Genomic DNA, 23,185 nt, shown 5'->3' on the forward strand with positions numbered 1-23,185 from the left:
GTCTTGCCGCAGGCAACGGATCCATACCTCAGAGTCTCCAATAGCTCGCCTAGAGCGTTTTTTGGCGTGCTTTCCGTTCGCCCTGGGGAGTAGGCATCGACTGCGCATGCCTGGAGCGAGCGGGAGGCGCCATTCCCACTCAGATTCTGCGGCAAGACCCATGTGTGTGACTGCACAGGTGACCACTCGAAGATCATCAGTTACAGGTAAGCAACCTGTTTTTCTAACTATCTGCACCGGTTGTGTACATGTGTGTGCTCTCCTGATCCTGGCAATGCATTCTAGGTCTGGCAAGCAGGTCCCAGCTTTCTCTGTGCACTTATTCAGAGGGACAGGCTTGTTCTGTAATCCAGGCCATTTCAGATTGTTGATGTTGATAGTTTCCACGATTACCGTAGCTGGAAGCAAGTGCTACGGAAGACACCAGATCCTGGTTGCTGGCCGTGCCCCCAGTTGCTTGAATTGCACTTTGCCCTTGTGAAACTAGGGCTTGAGAAAGCTTGAAATATTTGCACAACCTTGCTTGATGGTGAGGGTTAGTGGCAGGCATCTTAGGTGTGTTGGCCCCCACCCCCCCAAGCATTAGGACTGTTTTTTCAGGTCTCTCTTGGTCTTAGCGAGCCAGTTTAGTGTAGTGGTTAAGTGCGCGGACTCTTATCTGGTAGAACCAGGTTTGATTCCCCACTCCTCCACTTGCAGCTGCTGGAATGGCCTTGGGTCAGCCATAGGTCTGGCAGAGGTTGTCCTTGAAAGGGCAGCTGCCCTGAGAGCCCTCTCAGTCCCCCCCCACCTCACAGGGTGGATCTGAGCCAGTTTCGTGTAGTGGTTAAGTGTGTGGACTCTTATCTGGTAGAACCAGGTTTGATTCCCCACTCTTCCACATGCAGCTGCTGGAATGGCCTTGGGTCAGCCATAGCTCTGGCAGAGGTTGTCCTTGAAAGAGCAGCTGCTGTGAAAGCTCTCTCCAGCCCCACCCACCTCCCAGGGTGTCTGTTGTGGGGGAGGAAGGTAGAGGAGATTGTGAGCCGCTCTGAGACTCTTTGGAGTGGAGGGTGGGATATATATCCAATATCTTCTTCTTCTTCTACCATAGCTGGAAGCAAGTGCTACGGAAGACACCAGATCCTGGTTGCTGGCCGTGTCCCCAGTTGCTTGAATTGCACATTGCCCTTGTGAAACTAGGGCTTGAGAAAGCTTGAAATATTTTCACAACCTTGCTTGATGGTGAGGGTTAGTGGCAGGTGTCTTAGGTGTGTTGGCCCCCGCCCCCCCAAGCATTAGGACTGTTTTTTCAGGTCTCTCTTGGTCTTAGCGAGCCAGTTTAGTGTAGTGGTTAAGTGCGCAGACTCTTATCTGGTAGAACCAGGTTTGATTCCCCACTCCTCCACTTGCAGCTGCTGGAATGGCCTTGGGTCAGCCATAGGTCTGGCAGAGGTTGTCCTTGAAAGGGCAGCTGCCCTGAGAGCCCTCTCAGTCCCCCCCCACCTCACAGGGTGGATCTGAGCCAGTTTCGTGTAGTGGTTAAGTGTGTGGACTCTTATCTGGTAGAACCAGGTTTGATTCCCCACTCTTCCACATGCAGCTGCTGGAATGGCCTTGGGTCAGCCATAGCTCTGGCAGAGGTTGTCCTTGAAAGAGCAGCTGCTGTGAAAGCTCTCTCCAGCCCCACCCACCTCCCAGGGTGTCTGTTGTGGGGGAGGAAGGTAGAGGAGATTGTGAGCCGCTCTGAGACTCTTTGGAGTGGAGGGTGGGATATATATCCAATATCTTCTTCTTCTTCTACCATAGCTGGAAGCAAGTGCTACGGAAGACACCAGATCCTGGTTGCTGGCCGTGTCCCCAGTTGCTTGAATTGCACATTGCCCTTGTGAAACTAGGGCTTGAGAAAGCTTGAAATATTTTCACAACCTTGCTTGATGGTGAGGGTTAGTGGCAGGTGTCTTAGGTGTGTTGGCCCCCACCCCCCCAAGCATTAGGACTGTTTTTTCAGGTCTCTCTTGGTCTTAGCAAGCCAGTTTAGTGTAGTGGTTAAGTGCGCGGACTCTTATCTGGTAGAACCAGGTTTGATTCCCCACTCCTCCACTTGCAGCTGCTGGAATGGCCTTGGGTCAGCCATAGCTCCCGTAGAGCTGTCCTTGAAAAGACAGCTGCTGTAAAAGCACTCTCAGCCCCACCTACCTCACAGGGTGTTTGTTGTGGGGTGGGGGGGAAGGTAGAGGAGATTGTGACTGCTCTGAGATTCAGAGTATAGGGCGGGATATAAATCCAAAATCATCTTCTTCTTATGCTGCAAAAACAGAACAAAGGCCTGAGGAGATGCTGAGCTGTTGCTGTAAAGCACATGCACTGGGCCACCGCTCTGAGAACACTGCTGCTTAAGAAACCTTTGAACACTTATCAGGGCCAGAATTGCACATAGTTAATCCCAGTAGCCTGGACCTTAGAAATGCTTTCTCAAGCCACCTCAACATTTGCATTTGAAGAATGCAGCAATTGTACCCTGCTTGGTCAATGCTGTGGCAATCCGCGTATGCGGTTCCTAAGCGTTTAAAAGCACCATTGTTGCTCAGAACCATTGTGTTTACTGCTTACTTACATTTTTTAGCCGTCTTTTTCTTTTAAGAAACTCAAGGCGACAGACTTGGTTCTCCCAAGTCTTATGATTTACCTTTGCCCTAGCTTTGTGAGTCAAGGCATGCTGTATGTACATGACTGATACAGGTTTTCCCAGCAAGTTCCTCAGTGTGCGGGGATTTGAGCCCATCGTCTCCCTTGATCTAGCCGACGCTCTTAGCTACTGCATTGCTCTGCACAGCTTGAATTGCACTGACCAGCTTTTCTTTTTCAGGTCTTGACTCATCTCTGTTTCTTCAGTCCAGCCAGACCACCCTGTTTGCCCGGCTGAAAGATATAATTGTTACAGATGTTGATTCAAGGACAATTCATAAAAAGGTACGTAACAAGCTGAGTTGTCCTTGGCCTCTCTGCCATGTTGTTGGCCTTCCAGACGAACTGGTTGGCCATTGTGTGAGATGGGATGCTGGACTAGATGGATGACTGGTCTGATCCAGCAGGGCTCTTCTGATGTCCTCATGAAGGTCTTGGCCTCTGTGCCCTCTTGTTGGCCCTCTGGAGAAAATGGTTGGCCACTGTATGAGATGGGATGCTGGACTAGATGGACCATTAGTGTGGTCCCCCAGGGCTCTTCTTATGTTCTTCTCAGGGAAGGCCTCGGTCTGTATGCCCTGTTGTTGGAACTGGTTGACTACTGCTTGAGACAGGATGCTGGACTAGATGGACTATTGGTCTGATCCAGCAGGGCTCTTCTTATATTCTCCAGTAAGATGTTTGCTTCCCTCCACCCCTTCAGGCTGTTTCCATAGTTGGTGATGAAGTCTTCAGCTTCAACTTGGCACTGTACCCGAATGCTACGGAGGGAGATGCTTACACAGACATGTCCAAGGTGGATGGGACAGTGTCTCTCAAAGTGGGCTGTATTCAGATTGTCTATCTGCATAAGTTCCTTATGGCACTTCTGGTAAGTCTGACAGTGTGCCAGACAGAATTATCACTGGATTTCTTCACATTAGCTGTAGATTGTACAGTCTGGTAATACTACAAGGGAGGTTTGGAAAGTAACTTTTGGAAAGTAGCTGCAATGCTAGACATATAGTTTGGGCAGCCATTTTGTTATTTTTCTGAGCCATCTAGTGTTTCCCTAACTTGCGCTGAAAGAAGGGAAGGGAAAAAAAACCTTGCACTTACTAGGATAGATCTAATTTTCAAAACCTGTTCTCTGTCTAGGCTTGGTGTCCAGCCTTTGTGTAGAACTCAGCTTGTTCTCAGTTGAAAGTTAGGTGTCAGTCTTAGCTTGCTGTTGTGAGGGAGTTGGGCAAGAACTGAAAGTGTGGTGAGATGGACTCGGGAAACATGGGGAGGCTGTGGAACTATATTCTGGCTGTGTCTTGCTGCCCCACTCAAAAATACATAAAACGTATGGTGCTTTTCTGAGCATGGCTGAAGAAAGTGTTCTTGCTCTCCACGCCCCCAGTTTGGTGTAGTGGTGAAGTCTGCGGACTCTTACCTGGGAGAACCGGGTTGGATTCCCCACTCCTACTCCACATGTACCTGCTGTTGTGGCCTTGGGTCAGCCGCAAGTTCTCTCAAGGCTGTCCTGCTCAAGAGCAGTTCTGGGAGAGCTCTCTCAGCCTCACCTACCTCACAGGCCGTGTTCCCTCAAAGCTGAGGGAGTGCAAGCTAGCTCACAGGTTTTTTTTAGCCTCCAGCTCACACATTGTTGTCTCAGCTCAGGAAAAATGGCCCCGGAGCAAACTAATTTATGCAGCAGCTCACAACTTTAATGCCAGTAGCTCAATGAAGTAGAATTTTTGCCCACAAGACTCCACAGCTTAGAGGGAGTATTGCTCACAGGGTGTCTATGAAGAAAGGTTAAAATGCTTGGGGCTCTTTAGCTTGGAGAAACATTGACTGTGGGGTGACATGATAGAGGTTTACAAAGATTATGCATGGGATAGAGAAGGTAGGGAAAGAAGTACTGATAAGAAGAACTGATAAAAGGAAGTCCTTCTTCACCCAAAGGGTGATTAACACATGGACTTCACTGCCACAGGAGGTGGTGGCGGCTACAAGCATAGACAGCTTCAAGAGGGGATTGGATAAGCATATGGAGCAGAGGTCCACCAGTGGCTGTTAGCCACAGCATATTGTTGGAGCTCTCTGTCTGGGGCAGTGATGCTCTGTATTCTTGGTGCTTGTGGGGGTGCACAGTGGGAGGGCTTCTAGTGTCCTGGCCCCACTGGTGGACCTCCTGATGGCACTTGGGATTTTGGCTACTGTGTGACACAGAGTGTTGGACTGGATGGGCCACTGGCCTGAGCCAACATGGCTTTTCTTATGTTCTTATGTGACACAGTGTTGGACTGGATGGGCCACTGGACTGTTCTAACTTAGCTTTTCTTATGTGACATAGAGTGTTGGACTGGATGGGCCACTGGCCTGATTCAACATGGCTTCTCTTATGTTCTTCTGTCTGGGGCAGTGATGCTCTGTGTTCTTGGTGTTGGCGGGGGCACAGTTGGAGCGCTTCTAGTGCCCTGGCCCCACTGGTGGACCTCCTGATGGCACTTGGGATTTTGGCTACTGTGTGACACAGAGTGTTGGACTGGATGGGCCATTGGCCTGCTCCAACATGGCTTCTCTTATGTTCTTATGTGACACAGAGTGTTGGACTGGATGGGCCATTGGCCTGCTCCAACAGGGCTTCTCTTATGTTCTTATGTGACAGAGTGTTGGACTGGATGGGCCATTGGTCTGATCCAACAGGGCTTCTCTTATGTTCTTAAGTCTGCTGTGGGGAGGGGAAGGGGAAAGAGATTTGTAAGATGCTCCGAGACTCCTTTGGCTAGCAAAGGGCGGGGTATAAATCCAATCTCCTTCTCCTTTCGGTTGCAGAACTTCCTGAGCAACTTCCAGATGGCCAAAGAGGCCTTGAGCGCCGCCACCGTCCAGGCGGCAGAAAAAGCGGCCACGAGCGTGCGAGACTTGGCCCAGAGGAGCTTCCGGCTGTCCATGGACATCCACCTGAAGGCTCCCGTCATCCTCATCCCGCAGTCTTCGGTGTCTCACAATGCTGTTGTCGTCGACCTGGGGTTGATCAGGGTGCAGAACAAGTTCAGCTTGGTGTCGGCCGAGGGCTGCTTGCTGCCCCCAGTCGTAGACAAAATGGACGTGCAGCTGACAAAGCTGAAGATGGCCAGGTGAGTGGAGACATCTTGCATGGGCAGGTTGACTGTCTTCGCATGCTGACTTCTTCCGATGCAGCTGCAATGTGAGCTCATCTGTCCTATACGTTAGAAAGGGGAGCGATTTAGCACTCCACTTTCCACTATATAGGACAAATGGACTTGCATTCTAGCTGCATCTGAGGAAATGAGTGGCGACTCTCAAAAACTCCTCCCCTGTCAAGAATTTTGTTACTCTTTAAGGCGTTACTGGACACTTGCTCCTCTCTACTGCTACAGACAGACTTAACACAGCTACCAATCTTGGTCTTTCCAAATGTGGGACTACTTGGGGATATTCCAGGGTGAGTTCTCAGTTCTTTGGGAGTCTGAGATCTGTAGGGGCCCTTGCACCCTCGTTGCAAGAGGGATGCAATTCAGCTCATACCACATTTAATAATTTATGCAGTGCTTCCAGACATAGAGAGCCCCGTGGCGCAGTGTTAAAGCTGCGGTACTGCAGTCCTAAGCTCTGCTCACGACCTGAGTTCGATCCCCGGAAGTTGCTGGGTTTTCAGGTAGCCGGCTCGAGGTTGACTCAGCCTTCTATCCTTCCGAGATTGGTCAAATGAGTCCCCAGCTTGCTGGGGAGAAAGCGTAAAAGACTGGGGAAGGCAATGGCAAACCACCCCATAAAAAGTCAGCTGTGAAAACGTTGTGAAAGCAACATCACCCCAGAGTCGGAAACGACTGGTGCTTGCACAGGGGACCTTTCCTTTTCCTCCAGACATCCTGTCCTAAAGTAAACTCTGTGCCCAGACTTTCTGGAGGCAGATTTGAATATGTAGCCTTCTCAGAGAAATCTAACAATGTTGGACGTGCTTTTCTTTTTGTGGCAGTAAAAGCAGTATGTGGGAACCTAAGACTCCTGTTGGGTTGGGAGTTCTCTGCAGAGCGCGAGGAGTGAATGTACCTAAAACGATGCAAAGAGCACCAGGGTGTGAATAAGAATTACTTATTGATGTAACTAATAGGCACAGTTTCTGTTTAGTGTATTTGCTTCTGTGAACTTTATTGTATTCGGAAAAATTGCATACTGATAGTGATCAAATAAAAGTTTAAAATGTCCTTTGTGGGTCTGAACTGTGGGCTATGCTTGGGCGTGCGTTTAGGATCGATCGATCTCTCTTTTTGGTCTAGGACATGTTTGCAGCCGGGCTTTTCCCAACCTGACATCCAAATCCTGCATCCCATCAACCTGAACCTCTCTGTGAACCGCAACCTGGCTGGAACGTGGTATCACAAGATACCCATGATGGAAATCAGAGGATATCTAGATCAGATGAATGTGAGTGAATTTTGATTTCAGCTGTTAAGACAGAGAAGCATTTGTATGCACAGTTTTTCCCACAGGATCCCACTGTGGTTTTTGGCCAGCATCTTTTAACCTGCTGTCCGCCAAGTTTTAAATAAACAGCTTCGGTCGTTACACTGAAGGCCACTGTTTGGGGAGCAGAGAGAGAGGGAGAGAAAGAAGGAAAATCTTCACATATATACGCCTGAAGGAATCCTTGCCTTTCGCTCACTCCATGCTTATCTAAAGAATCAGTGCATGTGCTACTTTAGCTGAATCGCCATGCTTTTCGAAGATGATGATATTTGATCTATATCCTGCCCTATACTCTGAATCTCAGAGTGGTCATAATCTCCTTTACCCCCCCCCCCCACCCAACAACAGACACCCTGTGAGGTGGGTGGGGCTGAGAGAGAGCTCTTACAGCAGCAGCAGCCCTTTCAAAGACAACTCCTACAAGAGCTATGGCTAACCCAAGGCCATTGCAGCAGCTGCAAGAGAAGGAGCGGGGAATCAAGCCCGGTTCTCCCAGATAAGAGTCCGCGCACTTAACCACTACACCAAACTGGCTCTCAGGAGAAAGATACCCTGTGAGGTGGGTGGGGCTGAGAGGGCTCTTACAGCAGCAGCCCTTTCAGAGACAACTCCTACAAGAGCTCTGGCTAACACAAGGCCATTGCAGCAGCTGCAAGTGGAGGAGCGGGGAATCAAGCCCGGTTCTCCCAGATGAGAGTCTGCGCACTTCACCACGACACCAAACTGGCTCTCGACTGTAGTCTGTCTGTTGTTTTGACATATAAATTGTGAGAATTGCTGTTGACGGTTCTGTAGTTAGTCAGCAAATCCATGGCACATTTTGGAAAGTATAACTAGGGGACAATAGGGATGGAAGCTGCAGGTGAATTAATGTTCTCTGCCCTTCATGGCCCAACACCCGGTGGGTCCCTGGCATGGAACTGCCCGGCTGCATCGCTAGTGACTGAACGCTTTAACGAAAGCCTGAGGAAATGGAGGTCGGCGGGATGAAGTGATATGCCACTTTTCTTTTTAGATTATCCTAAGTCAAGAGGATTTGAACGTTCTGCTTAAAGTCCTGACAGAAAACCTTGCTGAAGCAGACAGAAATATAAGTGAGAGGAAGCCAAGGACGCAAAGCGAAGGTAAACCCCCCGCTATCTTTCTTCATGCTCTGCATTGTCTGTGTTCAGTTCTTCTTGTGGGCAGTTCTTAGACTGTTCCTTCCCCTTGAGGGGCTAGGACTAGTTTTAGTGGAATGACCATAGGCCTTTTTCCCCCTTTAACTTTATAGTCTGCCTTTAAAAACATAAGGACATAAGGGAAGCCATGTTGGATCAGACCAATGGCCCAGCCAATCCAACACTCTGTGTCACACAGTGGCCAAAAAAAATCTCCAGATGCCATCAGGAGGTCCACCAGTGGGGCCAGGACATTATAATCCCTCCCACTGCTGCCTCCCCAAACACCCAGAATACAGAGCATCACTGCCCCAGACATAAGAGAAGCCATGTTGGATCAGACCAATGGCCCAACCAGTCCAACACTGTGTCACACAGTGGCCAAAAAAAATCCCCAGATGTCATCAGGAGGTCCACCAGTGGAGGCAGGACCCCAGAAGCCCTCCCACTGTGTCCTCCCCCCAAGCACCAAGAATACAGAGCATCACTGCCCCAGACAGAGAGTTCCAACGATAAGCTGTGGCTAATAGCCATTGATGGACCTCTGCTCCATATTTGTATCCAATGCCCTCTTGAAGCTGTCTATGCTTGCAGCCGCCACCACCTCCTGTGGCAGTGAATTCCATGTGTTAATCACCCTTTGAGTGAAGAAAGATTTCCTTTTACCCTTTCAACCTTTCCTTCCTTTTATCCGTTCTAACCTTTCACTCTAATGGGGACCCAAAGCAGCTTACTTCCTTATCTTCTCCTCCATTTTATCCTCGCGACAGCCCTGTGAGGTGGATGAGGCTGAGAGTGGGCGACTGGCCTAAGGTCAGCCGGCTCCTGTAGCACGATTTGGGATCTGAACCTGGGTTTTCCAGATTCTTATCTGACATTTTAACCACTACACTATGCGGGCTTTGATGCCATCAAGTCACGGCTGATTTATGGCGGCCTTGTAGGGTTTTCGAGGCAAGAGACATTCATAGCTGGTTTGTCTCATTCCATCCAAATACTAGCCAGGGCTGACCCAGCTTAGCTTCTGAGATCGGGCTAGCTTGGGCTAGGGCTTAGGAGAAGGCAGTCCCCCAAGTTATCAGACCGGCTCTTTTCCAGTGTTTCCTCTAAGCTGCAGAGTCTTGTGAGCAAAAATTCTGCTTTGGGAGCTACTGGCATTAAAGTTGGGAGCTCCTGCATAAATTAGTGTGCTCTGGGGTCCTCCTTCCTGAGCTAAGACAAAAATCTGTGAGCTGGAGGCTAAAAATCTGTGAGCTAGCTCACCCTAACTCAGCTTAGAGGGAACACTACTCTATAATAATGCTCTGCTAATAGTATTATTTTAGCCCTTTACAGAGTGCAGGCCGACGGGCCCTCTGGTCCAAAGATCTCTGGGCAAGAGAGGGAGGAAAGAGGAGGCAGAGGTTAAAAAAAAGGGGGGGGGGTGAAAATCCCTGTGTCTGTCATGAAAACGAGGTTGCACTCCTTTTCTGCTAAAGTGAGCCAGGGCCTTTTTCATTTCGTTTTTCATTAGCATCAAGGCTTATTGCCAAGGGGAACTGGGCTGTTTGAGCAGGCACGTGGGTCTCTGGGCCCATGACTTGCCAACTAACTTGAGCAGGCATGCGTGTCTCTGGGCCCATGACTTGCCAACTAACTTGAGCAGGCACGTGGATCTCTGGGCCCATGACTTGCCAACTAACTTGAGCAGGCATGCGTGTCTCTGGGCCCATGACTTGCCAGCTAACTTGAGCAGGCACGTGGGTCTCTGGGCCCATGACTTGCCAACTAACTTGAGCAGGCACGTGGGTCTCTGGGCCCATGACTTGCCAACTAACTTGAGCAGGCACGTGGGTCTCTGGGCTCATGACTTGCCAACTAACTTGAGCAGGCACGTGGGTCTCTGGGCCCATGACTTGCCAACTAACTTGAGCAGGCATGCGGGTCTTGGGGCCTATGACTTGCCATGAATTACCAGGAGCTTTCCGTTGCTACTCTTTAGAAGCAGCTGCTTCAGAATATCACTGCAAAGAGATAAGGAAACCTGTAGGTACCTCATCCTCCCTTTAACTCCGATCCCCCTCAAAGATGTCATTGATGCATTACGTATTTCCACATGTGGTTTGTGAGAGGAAGTGCTTCATTCCAAGTGTGCTCTCTGTCATAGGAAGGACAGATTTTTATTTTTAACTAATGCAGGCTTACTAGCACACTTGGCAAAATAAGCATAGGAGCAAAGGAGTATGTATATAAATGGGGCGTAGTAATGCTTCTTTTTTTTCAAGCGGAGTTAACCTGTCTCTGGACTTGGCAGGCAGTTTAAAAGAACCACCGGCATCACTGGGAGTTCACAAAGAGATCACATCAGGAAGTAAATTATCGGGAGCGCCAAAAGAAGCCTTGCAGGAAGATATTACCAGCGTGCTGCTTAACTTTGAAATCAAAGAGGTATGACTGTAAGCGGACTCTCAGCCTAAATCTTCGGGGTTTTCTGCCTTCTGTTTGGAGGACAGGTAACATGGCTCCTCTAGAGCAATAATCAGGTGTAAAGTCGCCCTCCTTTATTAACTAAATGACTGCTGTCTTGACCAAGCTCAACAGCAAGTCGGATGGATTTTCCTGACTGTTCCTAAGGAAATAAGTTACACGCTTTCATTCTTTTCTTGATCATTTCCCTTGGGAAAGACTTCCATGCTAATTCGAATCAGAGGAATCCAGTTTACTACATGTAGATGTCTTGGAAAAACTAACATGTAGAGATATATGGAATAATATGATCGCTCATAACTCATCTGTTGCAGTGGATCTCAGCGAGCATTTTAATGTAACTCACAAATTATCCTAAGTGTGTGTATGTATGTATATACTTCTTTAGGTTGTAATACAGCTAACGAAGCAGGTGGAAAAGAAGAGCGTCCTGATGCATACGTTAGCAGTGTCGCAGCTGGGGACTGAAGGCAGAATTAGAACACATGACATGTCTGCTACAGCGTACCTGAAGAAAATCACCATGAAGTGCCTTGAGTTTAAAGGTGAGTCACGCTTGATTTACTGCTAAGTGACACAGTGTCACAAAGAGGATACAAATGATGTCTTCATGTGACAGCGTTTATCTGCAGATTCAGGTTTCCTAAATGTTCAGTCTGTGTAACTTTTTAGAAGCTGGTGCTCATAAAATTCTTTGTTTATCGTAGTTGCACAATTTTAGAAATTGCTCTTCAAGTTCCCCCTCTCATCTTCTGCTGTGCTGTTACCTACCTTCTCAGGTGTTGTAACTCTGTGGCTTCAGGAGGAAATGTATGGAGATTTGAAAATGCATGTCAGTACATAGTGTGCTTTTTTCCCTCATTGTACTCTGAGAGATAGGGAAATTCTTAGGTGTGGAGGCATTCCTCTAAACTTATTTCCTAGGTATTTGGTGAGTTAAGTGATTCTGTGATTAACATAGTGCAGCAACTGACCTGGAGTCTTGTGTGTACAAGCATTGCCAGCTTCAAGAGGGGACTGGAGAAACATCTGGAGCAGAGGTCCACCAGTGGCTATTAGCCACAACCCATCTCTGTCTGGGGCAGTGATGCTCTGACCTCTTGGTGCTTGCAGGGGGGGGCAACAGTGGAAGGGCTTCTAGTGTCCTGGCCCCACTGATGGACCTCCTGATGGCACCTGGTTTCTTTGGCCACTGTGTGACACAGAGTGTTGGACTGGATGGGCCACTGGCCTGATCCAGCATGGCTTCTCTTAGGTTCTTATGTACACTGTCTTTTCTCCACAGACTCCAAAGGGGATCCACTGAATATTATCAATTCTTCTGCTGAAGCCGATGAGCATCTTCTGAAGATGGAATATATAAAGGTTTGGTGTTTTCCTTCACTAAAAATCATTGAGGGGGAGGCATCTTCATGTAATTTTGATAGTAACAGGGCTAAGAGTTGGTGCTCAGTTATGCAGGTCCAAAATGACATAACCAATGTTAAATAAAGCCTCGATTTGGTTAAATTGAACATTAACTTTCACCTTAAATAAGACGAATGGAAGAAACTGACTTTGACTGTTTATATACGGGTACCTTAGTTTTGGTGGGTGGGGGTTGGCCTCTGTTGCAGAAAGAATGTTGGTCTTTAGTGTTTGTCATAAAGGTTTTCCCTGGGGTTTTTTTGCAATCTGTATCCTGAATGTGCACAAAAAATCACTCCTTGTCACTCCCTCATAAGAAAAGAGAAGCCATGTTGGGTCAGGCTAATGGCCCATTCAGTCCAACACTGTGTCACACAGTGGCCATAAAAACCAAGTGCCATCAGGAGGTCCACCAGTGTGGCTAGAAGGCCTCCCACTGTGCCCCCCCCCAAGAGCATCACCGCCTCAGACAGAGAGTTCCAACAATTCGCTATGGCTAATACTCCCTGATGGACCTCTGCTCCAGATGCTGTTTTATCGATTTATACAGGGGCATTATCATACTGGCTGATTTGTTTTCAATTCCCTTCCTAATATTTCCCAGCATGGAAATGAAATTATTGCATAATAATTGAATAATTTTATTGCAATCCTCATGTCCATGGAATTGCCAACCGCTTGTATGGCACTTTGTAGGGCAGGGGTGGGGAACCTTTTTTCTACCAAGGGCCATATGGATATTTATAACATCATTATCAACTTAAAAAACTGTGCTCCACCGAGGGAGAATGATTGAGGCCAGCAAAATTAATGCAAATAATTGTTTTTCTATTTGAAGTCATGTGGGGAAAATCTAATCACACACACACACATACCCAACCTGCCGCCCTTGGCAAATGCATAGGTCCAGGGCTTTTTTGTAGAAAAAGCCCAGCAGGAACTCAGTAGCATATTAGACCATATCCCCTAATATTAGCATATTAGGTCACACACTCATTAGCATATTAGGCCACACCATCTGGTATAATCAAGTGCAAATGGAACTATGACAGTAACTTTTCCAGGCCCTGTAGCAATTCTGGCCAGCCAGCCAGGCCCCAGGGAGGCTGCCACACAGTACATCTGGGCCCTGTGATCCCTGCCTGGCCCTGGGGAGCCTGCTGCATAGTACATCTGGGCCCCACGGTCCCCAGGGAGGCTGCCACATGGCTCGGTTCAGCCCAGCAATCCCCGAGGGCCACACCAAGTGACCTCAGTGGTCGCATGCGGCCCTCGGGATGGAGGTTCCCCACCCCTGTTGTAGGGAAAGGACAGTTTTGATGCTCTCGCTCTCTCTAGTGGTTGCTGGCAACACAGGGAATGTTCTGCTTTGAACGTGTTCTGCATTGATTCAGCTGTGTGTGCTGAAGCAATCTGAAAGGTCATTTCTTTGCACAGGCTGACGAAGATGGGCCGCACTTCGCAACCGTTTACAAAAGCACAAAGCAAGCGCTAAATGTAAGTATAAATGTGTGTTGCAAGCTCAGTTGTGGTAACACACGTTACCTTGTTGATGTCGCTTCTATAGCAGATGCTGTTTACAGCTACATTGGCCCTAGAAGCAAGAGCCGCCCCCCCCCCCCCCCAAAAGGCAGAATCTGTGTAATACCTTCTGTTAAGGACCTACCACGATTTATTTATTTATTTATTTAAAGCCTTTCCTAATGACACAAAACTGTAAATTTCAACTTCATCAGGTTGTATATTGCAAAATTTTTAAAAAGTGGGAACAATGCAGGATAGTTGTATTTAACCGCAAGATATCATGGACGATAGCAAAACTGTGGTTAACCGAAGCAAACTCTTTCAGGTAATGTGTTTTTTTTTTTTAAAAAAAATTATTATATGTAGGCTAGAGATTCAGAATAGCCTGAAAAAGTATAAATTTTATTAACAAGACACTTCTGGCCCATGGAAGACGTACGAAGCATATTGTGACATAGGCTGTTACATACTGGAGTCGATTTCATGCATCTGACAAAAGCGTATGACGCTGTAAGTATGTGTTAAAGTTTAAGGTGCCGCAAGACTCCTTGGGAGGTAAACTAAGTGCATTTAATGGATCATAAACCAAATGCCAACTTTCTTGTCATGAAAGGTTTGAGAGCTCTTCCTACTTGGGATGCATCTCTAACGTTTGTTCTTTTCCCTCTCAGGTGTCCTTTTCGTCTTTAGATCTCCTGCTGCACACGGAGGCCTTGCTCTCCATCATGAATTTTGTCACGTCCAGCGTGGCCTCAGGCAGTCCTACAGCTGCCGAGAAGGAAACAGAAGCCAAGCTGCCATCCGAGGAGCCCAAAACAGCTGCTGCAAAACCAGGTGTGGCAGTGGAGGAAATCCCACGTCTTCTGGTAGAGTAGAGGGGGATAATCTGTGTTTCAGAAAGCAGCCATGTTGGCCTGCGGTTAGAAGAGCCAGGTTCAAGTCCAGCAGCATCTTGGAGATCAACAAGATGTGCAGGGTGCAAGTGTCCAATCTCTCTCTGTTTGATACCTTCACCAGATGCCTACATACAAGCTGTGTCAAGCTGGGGAGAACTAGTAACAGATTCATCCTGGCCTGCCATGGACTGGGAAAGAAACACTGCGCAAAACTCGCAGCTCAGGAGGAGAAAATACCACTCTCTTCTGAAACTGTAGTTTGTTTATTAGTTTGTTTAGAAGAAGAAGAAGACTGCAGATTTATGCCCCGCCCTTCTCCCTGAATCAGAGACTCAGAGCGGCTCACAATCTCTTATATCTTCTCCCCCTACAACAGACACCCTGTGAGGTGGGTGGGGCTGAGAGCTCTGAAGAAGAAGACTGTAGATTTATACCCTGCCCTTCTCTCTGAATCAGAGACGCAGAGCAGCTCACAATCTCCTATATCTTCTCCCCCAACAACAGACACCTTGTGAGGTGGGTGGGGCTGAGAGGGCTCTCCCAGCAGCTGCCCTTGCAAGGACAACTCCTACGAGAGCTATGGCTAACCCAAGGCCATTCTAGCAGCTGCAAGTGGAGGAGTGGGAAATCAAACCCGGTTCTCCCAGATAAGAGTCTGCACACTTAACCACTACATCATACTGGCCCTTTCAAGGACAACCTCTGCCAGAGCTATGGCTGACCCAAGGCCAATCCATCAGGTGCAAGTGGAGGAGTGGGAAATCAAACCCGGTTCTCCCAGATCAGAGTCCGCGCACTTAACCACTACACCAAGCTGGCTCTCTTTATCCTATTACATTTATGAATTCCCTAATCCTTACTATTGTAGAGCTGGAGGCAATGTACAACATTATAAAAAAACAACAAAAGCCATAAGATCAGTGCATAGCTAAATTAATACATTAATTTAAGACATCGAGTGGTGAAATTTGCAGTTTCCTCCCATTTCTGGCCTGTGGACACTTCATGGTTGTAGGGGAGAGAAATTAAGTCAGCCTAAGGAGATGGAGAGCAGGGAAGGATACCAGTCAGAATATAGACCGTCACTGTCCTCAAGCCCCGAGGAACATCCCTGCCTTACAGGCCCTGTAGAGTTGCATGAGGTCCCTCAGGGTCCTAAGAACATAAGAGAAGCCCTGTTGGATCACGCCAATGGCCCCTCCAGTCCAACACTCTGTGTCACATAAGAACATAAGAGAAGCCATGTTGGATCAGGCCAGTGGCCCCTCCAGTCCAACACTCTGTGTCACATAAGAACATAAGAGAAGCCATGTTGGATCAGGCCAGTGGCCCCTCCAGTCCAACACTCTGTGTCACATAAGAACATAAGAGAAGCCATGTTGGATCAGGCCAATGGCCCCTCCAGTCCAACACTCTGTGTCACATAAGAACATAAGAGAAGCCATGTTGGATCAGGCCAATGGCCCCTCCAGTCCAACACTCTGTGTCACATAAGAACATAAGAGAAGCCATGTTGGATCAGGCCAATGGTCCATCCAGTCCAACACTCTGTGTCACATAAGATCATAAGAGAAGCCCTGTTGGATCAGGCCAATGGCCCCTCCAGTCCAACACTCTGTGTCACATAAGAACATAAGAGAAGCCCTGTTGGATCAGGCCAATGGTCCATCCAGTCCAACACTCTGTGTCACATAAGAACATAAGAGAAGCCATGTTGGATCAGGCCAATGGCCCCTCCAGTCCAACACTCTGTGTCACATAAGAACATAAGAGAAGCCATGTTGGATCAGGCCAATGGCCCCTCCAGTCCAACACTCTGTGTCACATAAGAACATAAGAGAAGCCATGTTGGATCAGGCCAATGGCCCCTCCAGTCCAACACTCTGTGTCACATAAGAACATAAGAGAAGCCATGTTGGATCAGGCCAATGGTCCATCCAGTCCAACACTCTGTGTCACATAAGAACATAAGAGAAGCCCTGTTGGATCAGGCCAATGGCCCCTCCAGTCCAACACTCTGTGTCACATAAGAACATCAGAGAAGCCCTGTTGGATCAGGCCAATGGTCCATCCAGTCCAACACTCTGTGTCACATAAGAACATAAGAGAAGCCATGTTGGATCAGGCCAATGGCCCATCCAGTCCAACACTCTGTGTCACATAAGAACATAAGAGAAGCCATGTTGGATCAGGCCAATGGCCCCTCCAGTCCAACACTCTGTGTCACATAAGAACATAAGAGAAGCCATGTTGGATCAGGCCAATGGCCCCTCCAGTCCAACACTTTGCGTCACATAAGAACATCAGAGAAGCCCTGTTGGATCAGGCCAATGGTCCATCCAGTCCAACACTCTGTGTCACATAAGAACATAAGAGAAGCCATGTTGGATCAGGCCAATGGCCCATCCAGTCCAACACTCTGTGTCACATAAGAACATAAGAGAAGCCATGTTGGATCAGGCCAATGGCCCATCCAGTCCAACACTCTGTGTCTGCTCCATATTTTTATCTAACCTGCTCTTGAAGCTGTCTATGCGTGTAGCCACCACCACCTCCTGTGGCAGTGAATGCCACGTGTTAATCACCCTTTGGGTGAAGAAGTACTTCCTTTTATCCGTTTTAACCCGACTGCTCAGCAATGTCATTGAATGCCCACGAGTTCTTGTATTGTGAGAAAGGGAGAAAGTACTTCTCTCTCTACCCTCTCCATCCCATGTCTATCATGATGTGGTTTGGCAGAGAGTTCCACCAGGTTGGGGCCGGGACTGAAAAGGCCCTGACTCTGATTGAGGGCAGCCAGATGTCTTTAGGGCTGGGGGGGGTCTCCAAAGATGAGTTATAACTGTGGCGTGTACGATACTGACTGATTTGCCTCACTCCCCGTCAGCTCCCCCTACCGGAGCCCGCGACGACGTGTGCGACTTAAAGCTCACTGCCAAACTGAACGCCTTCAACATTTTGGTCTGTGATCAGAAGAGCGATACCGCTGATATACGAATACAAGGTAAAAGCATTCTGCCGCTCGAAGCAGCATCAGTAGTGAGTTCGAGTCCTACCGGTCTACCCTGCTAAGGAGCCTTATGCCAGAGGAAGAACCTATCCCCCTGGAAGGCTTCACCTTAGCCTAGAAGAACAGCACTGGCAATAAAAGTGTAATTATTTGTTATGAAGCCGAAGCTTGCTTGGGATTTGAAGAAACAGCATTTAAAAAAAAAAAAAATCCCCTAATTTGTTAGATAGTAGTTAATAGTGTCCTAGTAGGTTATCTTTGTTTGAGTTCCATGTTTACGCTTTTACTTACTTTACTTTACTTTACTTTACTTTACTCTACTTTACTCTACTTTACTTTACTTTACTTTACTTTACTTTACTTTACTTTACTTTACTTTACTTTACTTTATTCGATTTATATCCCGCCCTATTCCACCGAGGTGGGCTCAGGGTGGCTTACAACAATAAAAGCTAACAGAGATCGATTTAAATACGATTAAAATTATACAATAAAATACATAAAAACCTAAAAATACATAAAACTCACATCGATATACACTATGCTACTTTTCCTTAAATCAGTCCTTCAAATTTCCAATATTCAGTAATCTGATGTTTAAGATTTAATATTCAGGCATTCTGCTCACAGTTAATTATATGCCAACCGGAAGAGGGTTGTTTTACAGGCCCTGCGGAACTGTTCAAGGTTCCGCAGGGCCCTCACCTCCTCCGGGAGCTGATTCCACCAACAGGGAGCTGCAATCGAGAAGGCCCTGTCCCTGGTCGCTTTCAGACGGGCCTCCTTTGGCCCAGGGATTACAAGGAGGTTCTGAGACCCCGACCTCAGCACTCTCTGGGGGACATGTGGGGAGAGACGGTCCCTAAGGTAGGCAGGTCCCAGACCATAAAGGGCTTTAAAGGTCATAACCAGCACCTTGTACCGAACTCGGTATGTTATCGGCAGCCAGTGCAGTCCCCGAAGCCCCGGCTGGATGTGCTCCCGTCTAGGGAGCCCTAACAACAGCCGGGCGGCGGCATTCTGCACTAGCTGCAACTTCCGGGTTCGGCACAAGGGCAGCCCCATGTAGAGGCTAATGCGGAAGCAAGCTGCGAGGTTGCTTTCTTTGCATTCGAGCAAGACAAATCATCCGTGGGTTGTAGATCAAATCAAGCCTCAGCTCTCCCTAGGAGCTAAAATGGCTACGCTGAGGCTATTGTACCTTGGTCCCATTAGGAGCGATGGGAAAAGACAGCAATGCTAGGAAAAGTTGAAGGCAGCAGGAAAAGAGGAAGGAAGACTCAAGACAAGTCACCCTTTATCGGCACAAATTGCCGGTTTATAGATTCTGTGTTAGAAGTATGGTTAAAAAAGCAAATACAGAGCAAGCTGTGGGTCCACACGTACAGAGGAAGACTCAGCACGAGGCAGAGGGAATCCGTCAAGGAAGCTGTGGCCCTCAGTTCGCAATACCTGAGCAAGGCTGTTAACAATAGGATGTTTTGGAGGTCATTAATTCAGAGGATTGCCATAAATCGGAAGAAGAAGAAGATATTGGATTTATATCCCGCCCTCCACTCTGAAGAGTCTCAGAGCGGCTCACAATCTCCTTTGCCTTCCTCCCCCACAACAGACACCCTGTGAGGTAGATGAAGATATTGGATTTATATCCCGCCCTCCACTCCGAAGAGTCTCAGAGCGGCTCACAATCTCCTTTGCCTTCCTCCCCCACAACAGACACCCTGTGAGGTAGATGAAGATATTGGATTTATATCCCGCCCTCCACTCTGAAGAGTCTCAGAGCGGCTCACAATCTCCTTTGCCTTCCTCCCCCACAACAGACACCCTGTGAGGTGGGTGGGGCTGGAGAGGGCTCTCACAGCATCTGCCCTTTCAAGGACAACTCCTGCAAGAGCTATGGCTGACCCAAGGCCATTCCAGCAGGTGCAAGTGGAGGAGTGGGGAATCAAACCCGGTTCTCCCAGATAAGAGTCCGCACACTTAACCACTACACCAAACTGGCTCTCCAAAGCAACTTGGAAGCAACTTGATGGCGCTTGACACACACACAGTAGCTACTGTGGGGCTCCCAGTGGGCATCCAGCCAGCCGCAGAGCTCCATCTGTTACTTTCCCCGTTGTTGTTGGAGGGAGCGTTTCCAAGTCGCTCGCTGTGCCAAATGACCAAGGCCTCAGTTAGCGAGAGAATGCAGCCAGCGGTGGGGTAGTGAAGCAGGGTTAAAGGGATCTTCTTCTGTCCCACTAGTTCTTGAAAACCTAACCGTTGCCTTTTCCATTTTGTGTGTTTTGTGTGTGTGTGAATCAGGCATGGAGGCATCTGTTTCTGCCAAGACCAAGGAGACTAACATTTTTGCCAGGCTTCGGGACTTCGTCGTAATAAACGTCGATCCAAAGACAGTTCATAAAAAGGTGAGTGTGGGAAGGGTACTCCTGAGCAGAGAGATGCACTTCAGTAGCATATGAAGCTGCCTTCTACTGAATCAGACCCTGGGTCCATCAAAGTCAGTATTGTCTGCTCAGACTGGCAGCGGCTCTCCAGGGTCTCAAGCTGAGGTTTTTCACACCTATTTGCCTGGACCCTTTTTTTGAGATGCCAGGGATTGAACCTGGGACCTTCTGCTTCCCAAGCAGATACTGTACCACTGAGCCACCATCCCTCCCCAAAGGAAGTACGTAGAAGCAGAACTAGAAGCCTGTGTTTGAAGTGAGGCATTCGGCTACACCCATTTCTTTTTCCTTGGCCTTGTTGCACCTGGTGGAAAGGATGTGGGGGCGAATGGGGTGGGGGTTGAAGCCCTTAGCGACACGGGAGAAATGGATCCGGGGGGGCAGCCGTGTTGGTCTGAAGCCGTTGAACGAAGCAGGAGTCGAGTGGTACCTTTAAGACCAACCAAGCTGTATCGATGAACGGAAGCTTTGGTGTTTCCTCTAAGCACACTTCGTCAGATAATACCTGATCCCCTCGTCTGACGAAGCGTGCTTAGAGAGCACACGAAAGCTGACGTTCTCAAGCTTCCGTTCTCAATACAACTTGGTTGGTCTTAAAGGTGCGACTTGACTGCTGCTTCAAATAAAACTTGCTCTTAAAGGTGAAACTTGACTCCTGCTTTGTTCATGGGAGAAGTGGGACAGGCGAAGCGGGGGCGGGGCGGGGTGCTGAAAAGGAAGAGATGCTAAGAACATGAGAAGAGTAACAAGAGCCTTCCTCAACCTGTTATCCAAGTAGAGAGCCCATTTTGCACTTTAAGTCTAGTCTTACAAACATGTCTTAACCTACACATCTTCCACTTTGGATCAGGAAAATGTCCTCTTCAGTATTAGATGACCGTAGCTGGCTTGCATTTGCTGGACATTAAGCAAGTTATAGATGGTCTGAAATGTTCCAGATATACCCCTGACTGCTTTCTTCCAGAAATGTGGTGTAGAGTCATTTGAGCGTTGTATGATTGATAACGCTGTGCTGCATATCCGGTGTAGATGCTTTCTGATTGTGGGTGGTGGTGCAATCCTTATTGTGCCCCACTTATTTTAGACTCACTTTTTATTTCCCGTAATGTGCCTTGAAATTCCTCAGGGGGGTAAATGGGCCTTGAAGTCACTATAGATGTCTGAAAAAGCATCAGTTATTCTGATTGGGCAGAATAAAGTTCATGAAAAACAATCAGCCTTGCGGTCTCCGAGAAGATGCTCACGAACGTGATCTTTGCAGGCTGTCTCCATAGTGGGGGATGAAGTCTTCCGGTTTGTCATGTCCCTTTATCCTGATGCCACAGAGGGAGAAGCATACATGGATATGTCCAAAGTAGATGGCAAAATGTCACTGAAAGTGGGCTGCATTCAGATCGTCTACCTGCATCACTTCTTCATGTCACTGCTGGTAAGGGACGGTCTTATTTTTCTGGGGAATGTTTTCCCTCTTTTAAACATGTGGTTGAAAAGTTCCCTGATGGAGGGTTTGCTTTTGAAGAGTCATCGCTCATTGTCCTCTCTCAGACTGCTTTTGAAAACCCCCTTGGGTTTCAAAAGCAGTTTCCCACATGGCATTGCGCCTGCGTGTGCAAGTGTGCGTGCGTGGTGTCTTGATATTTGAGAGAGATGGGTTTAAAGCCGTCTTGCTCAGGTGGTGGCTAGTTGTTCCATTCATTGGAAAGGGGGCATTCCAGGTCCTGCTTCTGTGAAGTTGGTACAGCAGCTCCCTGGGAGGTAGAGTGTGTTTCTGAATCTCAGTGTAATAATAATAATAATAACTTTTTATTTGTATCCTGCCCTCCCCGCAAGCAGGCTCAGGGCGGCTCACAACATGTAAATACAGTGTACAATAAAACCATATGCAATAATTTCAATTATAAATTCCAGTTATAGATTCATATACAATTTCAGTTATAAAATATCCTTAAAATCATTAAAATTACATTAGAATTAAGATTATGGTGCTATAGTTAAGATCTTTCATAAGATCCAGTGACTAAAACATAAAACATATCCAGCAGGACTTTCTTGGCTCGGTATTAAGTGAAGGCTATTTTAAAGAGGTGCGTCTTACAGGCCCTGCGGAATTGGTCTAAACATCGCAGGGCCTGTACCTCCTCCGGAGTTGGTTCCACAGTAGGGGGGCCGCTATGGAGAAGGCCCGATCCCGGGTGGACTTCAATCTGGCCTCCCTTGGCCCAGGGATATTCAGCTGGTTCTTTCCAGCTGACCTCAGCACTCTCTGGGGTTCATACAGGGAGAGACGGTCCCTCAAGTAGACAGGTCCTCGGCCATATGTTCTTAAACTCCAAGCACATGAGTCCACCAGCCAATAAAATGGAGCTATAAGTTGTGGTATTAATCTCCCCCCGTATATGTTCCAGAATGTGGTCTGAAGACACACAAAGCACTTAGTTGAAGCTAAGCGGGCCTGGGCGTGGTCAGTGCCTTGGTGGGAGCTCATAGGAGCGGGGCCAGATCACTAGTCTGTCTAGTCCAGTGTCCGGTTTAACATAGGACTAAACTAGATGTGGCTGTGTCCTTGTGGTCGCCCTGAGACCAGTGCTGTCATTTCATACTGCGAGGGCCTAATCTTGACCGGTTTGGCGCATGGAGCTCTTGTTCCCCCTTCTCCTGTGCCTTTTAAAGTACAGAAACTGTGTGCGTGTGTGTTGGGGTGCGTGTGTGTGTTGGAGTGCGGCAGTTTTAGCTCTTGATTCAGACGTGGGCGGGGAAAACGAGAGCGCCTCAGCCTGCTGTACAGCAGACCTGCTCAAGATTGTGCACTTCGAGCATTTTTAAATGACTTTACAACGGTGGCTGCATCCGTGTGGGCAGCTGCTCCATCTAGCTTGGCCCACGGTGGGCAGCTAGATAAGGGGAGGGGGAGGGAGCTGTTAAGCAGGCAGGCTTCTCCCCTTGCTGTGGATGACCAGGCCTGGCCTCCAGAGGGTTACCGCCTCTAACCGTGAGGGTTCTGTTAACAGGCATATCCTTTACGATCGTGTCTCGTTCCCTTTTTGAGCCGGCAGAGCTTGTGGCTGAGGCTGTATCCTTTGGCAGAGGACACAACAGGCTAACGGCTCTTGAAGAAGTGCTTCCTTTGGTGTACTCGAGAGCCAC

General features: G+C 48.1%; 1 protein-coding gene across 2 annotated transcripts in view; it reads left to right on the forward strand.

Moving 5' to 3' along the window:
• The window catches only part of VPS13C (vacuolar protein sorting 13 homolog C), a 189,993-nt gene that overhangs the window by 66,137 nt on the left and 100,671 nt on the right, over positions 1 to 23,185 (forward strand). For both annotated transcript variants that reach the window (XM_060259893.1, XM_060259892.1), the window contains 13 exons: positions 2,849 to 2,952; positions 3,371 to 3,538; positions 5,473 to 5,777; positions 6,942 to 7,089; positions 8,147 to 8,255; positions 10,585 to 10,718; positions 11,146 to 11,302; positions 12,043 to 12,122; positions 13,602 to 13,661; positions 14,360 to 14,522; positions 17,472 to 17,588; positions 19,899 to 20,002; positions 21,303 to 21,470. In XM_060259893.1, the coding sequence (XP_060115876.1) occupies positions 2,849 to 2,952; positions 3,371 to 3,538; positions 5,473 to 5,777; positions 6,942 to 7,089; positions 8,147 to 8,255; positions 10,585 to 10,718; positions 11,146 to 11,302; positions 12,043 to 12,122; positions 13,602 to 13,661; positions 14,360 to 14,522; positions 17,472 to 17,588; positions 19,899 to 20,002; positions 21,303 to 21,470 (1,817 nt within the window). The remainder of the gene's footprint in view (positions 1 to 2,848; positions 2,953 to 3,370; positions 3,539 to 5,472; positions 5,778 to 6,941; positions 7,090 to 8,146; positions 8,256 to 10,584; positions 10,719 to 11,145; positions 11,303 to 12,042; positions 12,123 to 13,601; positions 13,662 to 14,359; positions 14,523 to 17,471; positions 17,589 to 19,898; positions 20,003 to 21,302; positions 21,471 to 23,185) is intronic.

The sequence above is a fragment of the Heteronotia binoei genome, chromosome 19 (assembly GCF_032191835.1).
Source record: "Heteronotia binoei isolate CCM8104 ecotype False Entrance Well chromosome 19, APGP_CSIRO_Hbin_v1, whole genome shotgun sequence".
Classification (NCBI taxonomy): domain Eukaryota; kingdom Metazoa; phylum Chordata; class Lepidosauria; order Squamata; family Gekkonidae; genus Heteronotia; species Heteronotia binoei.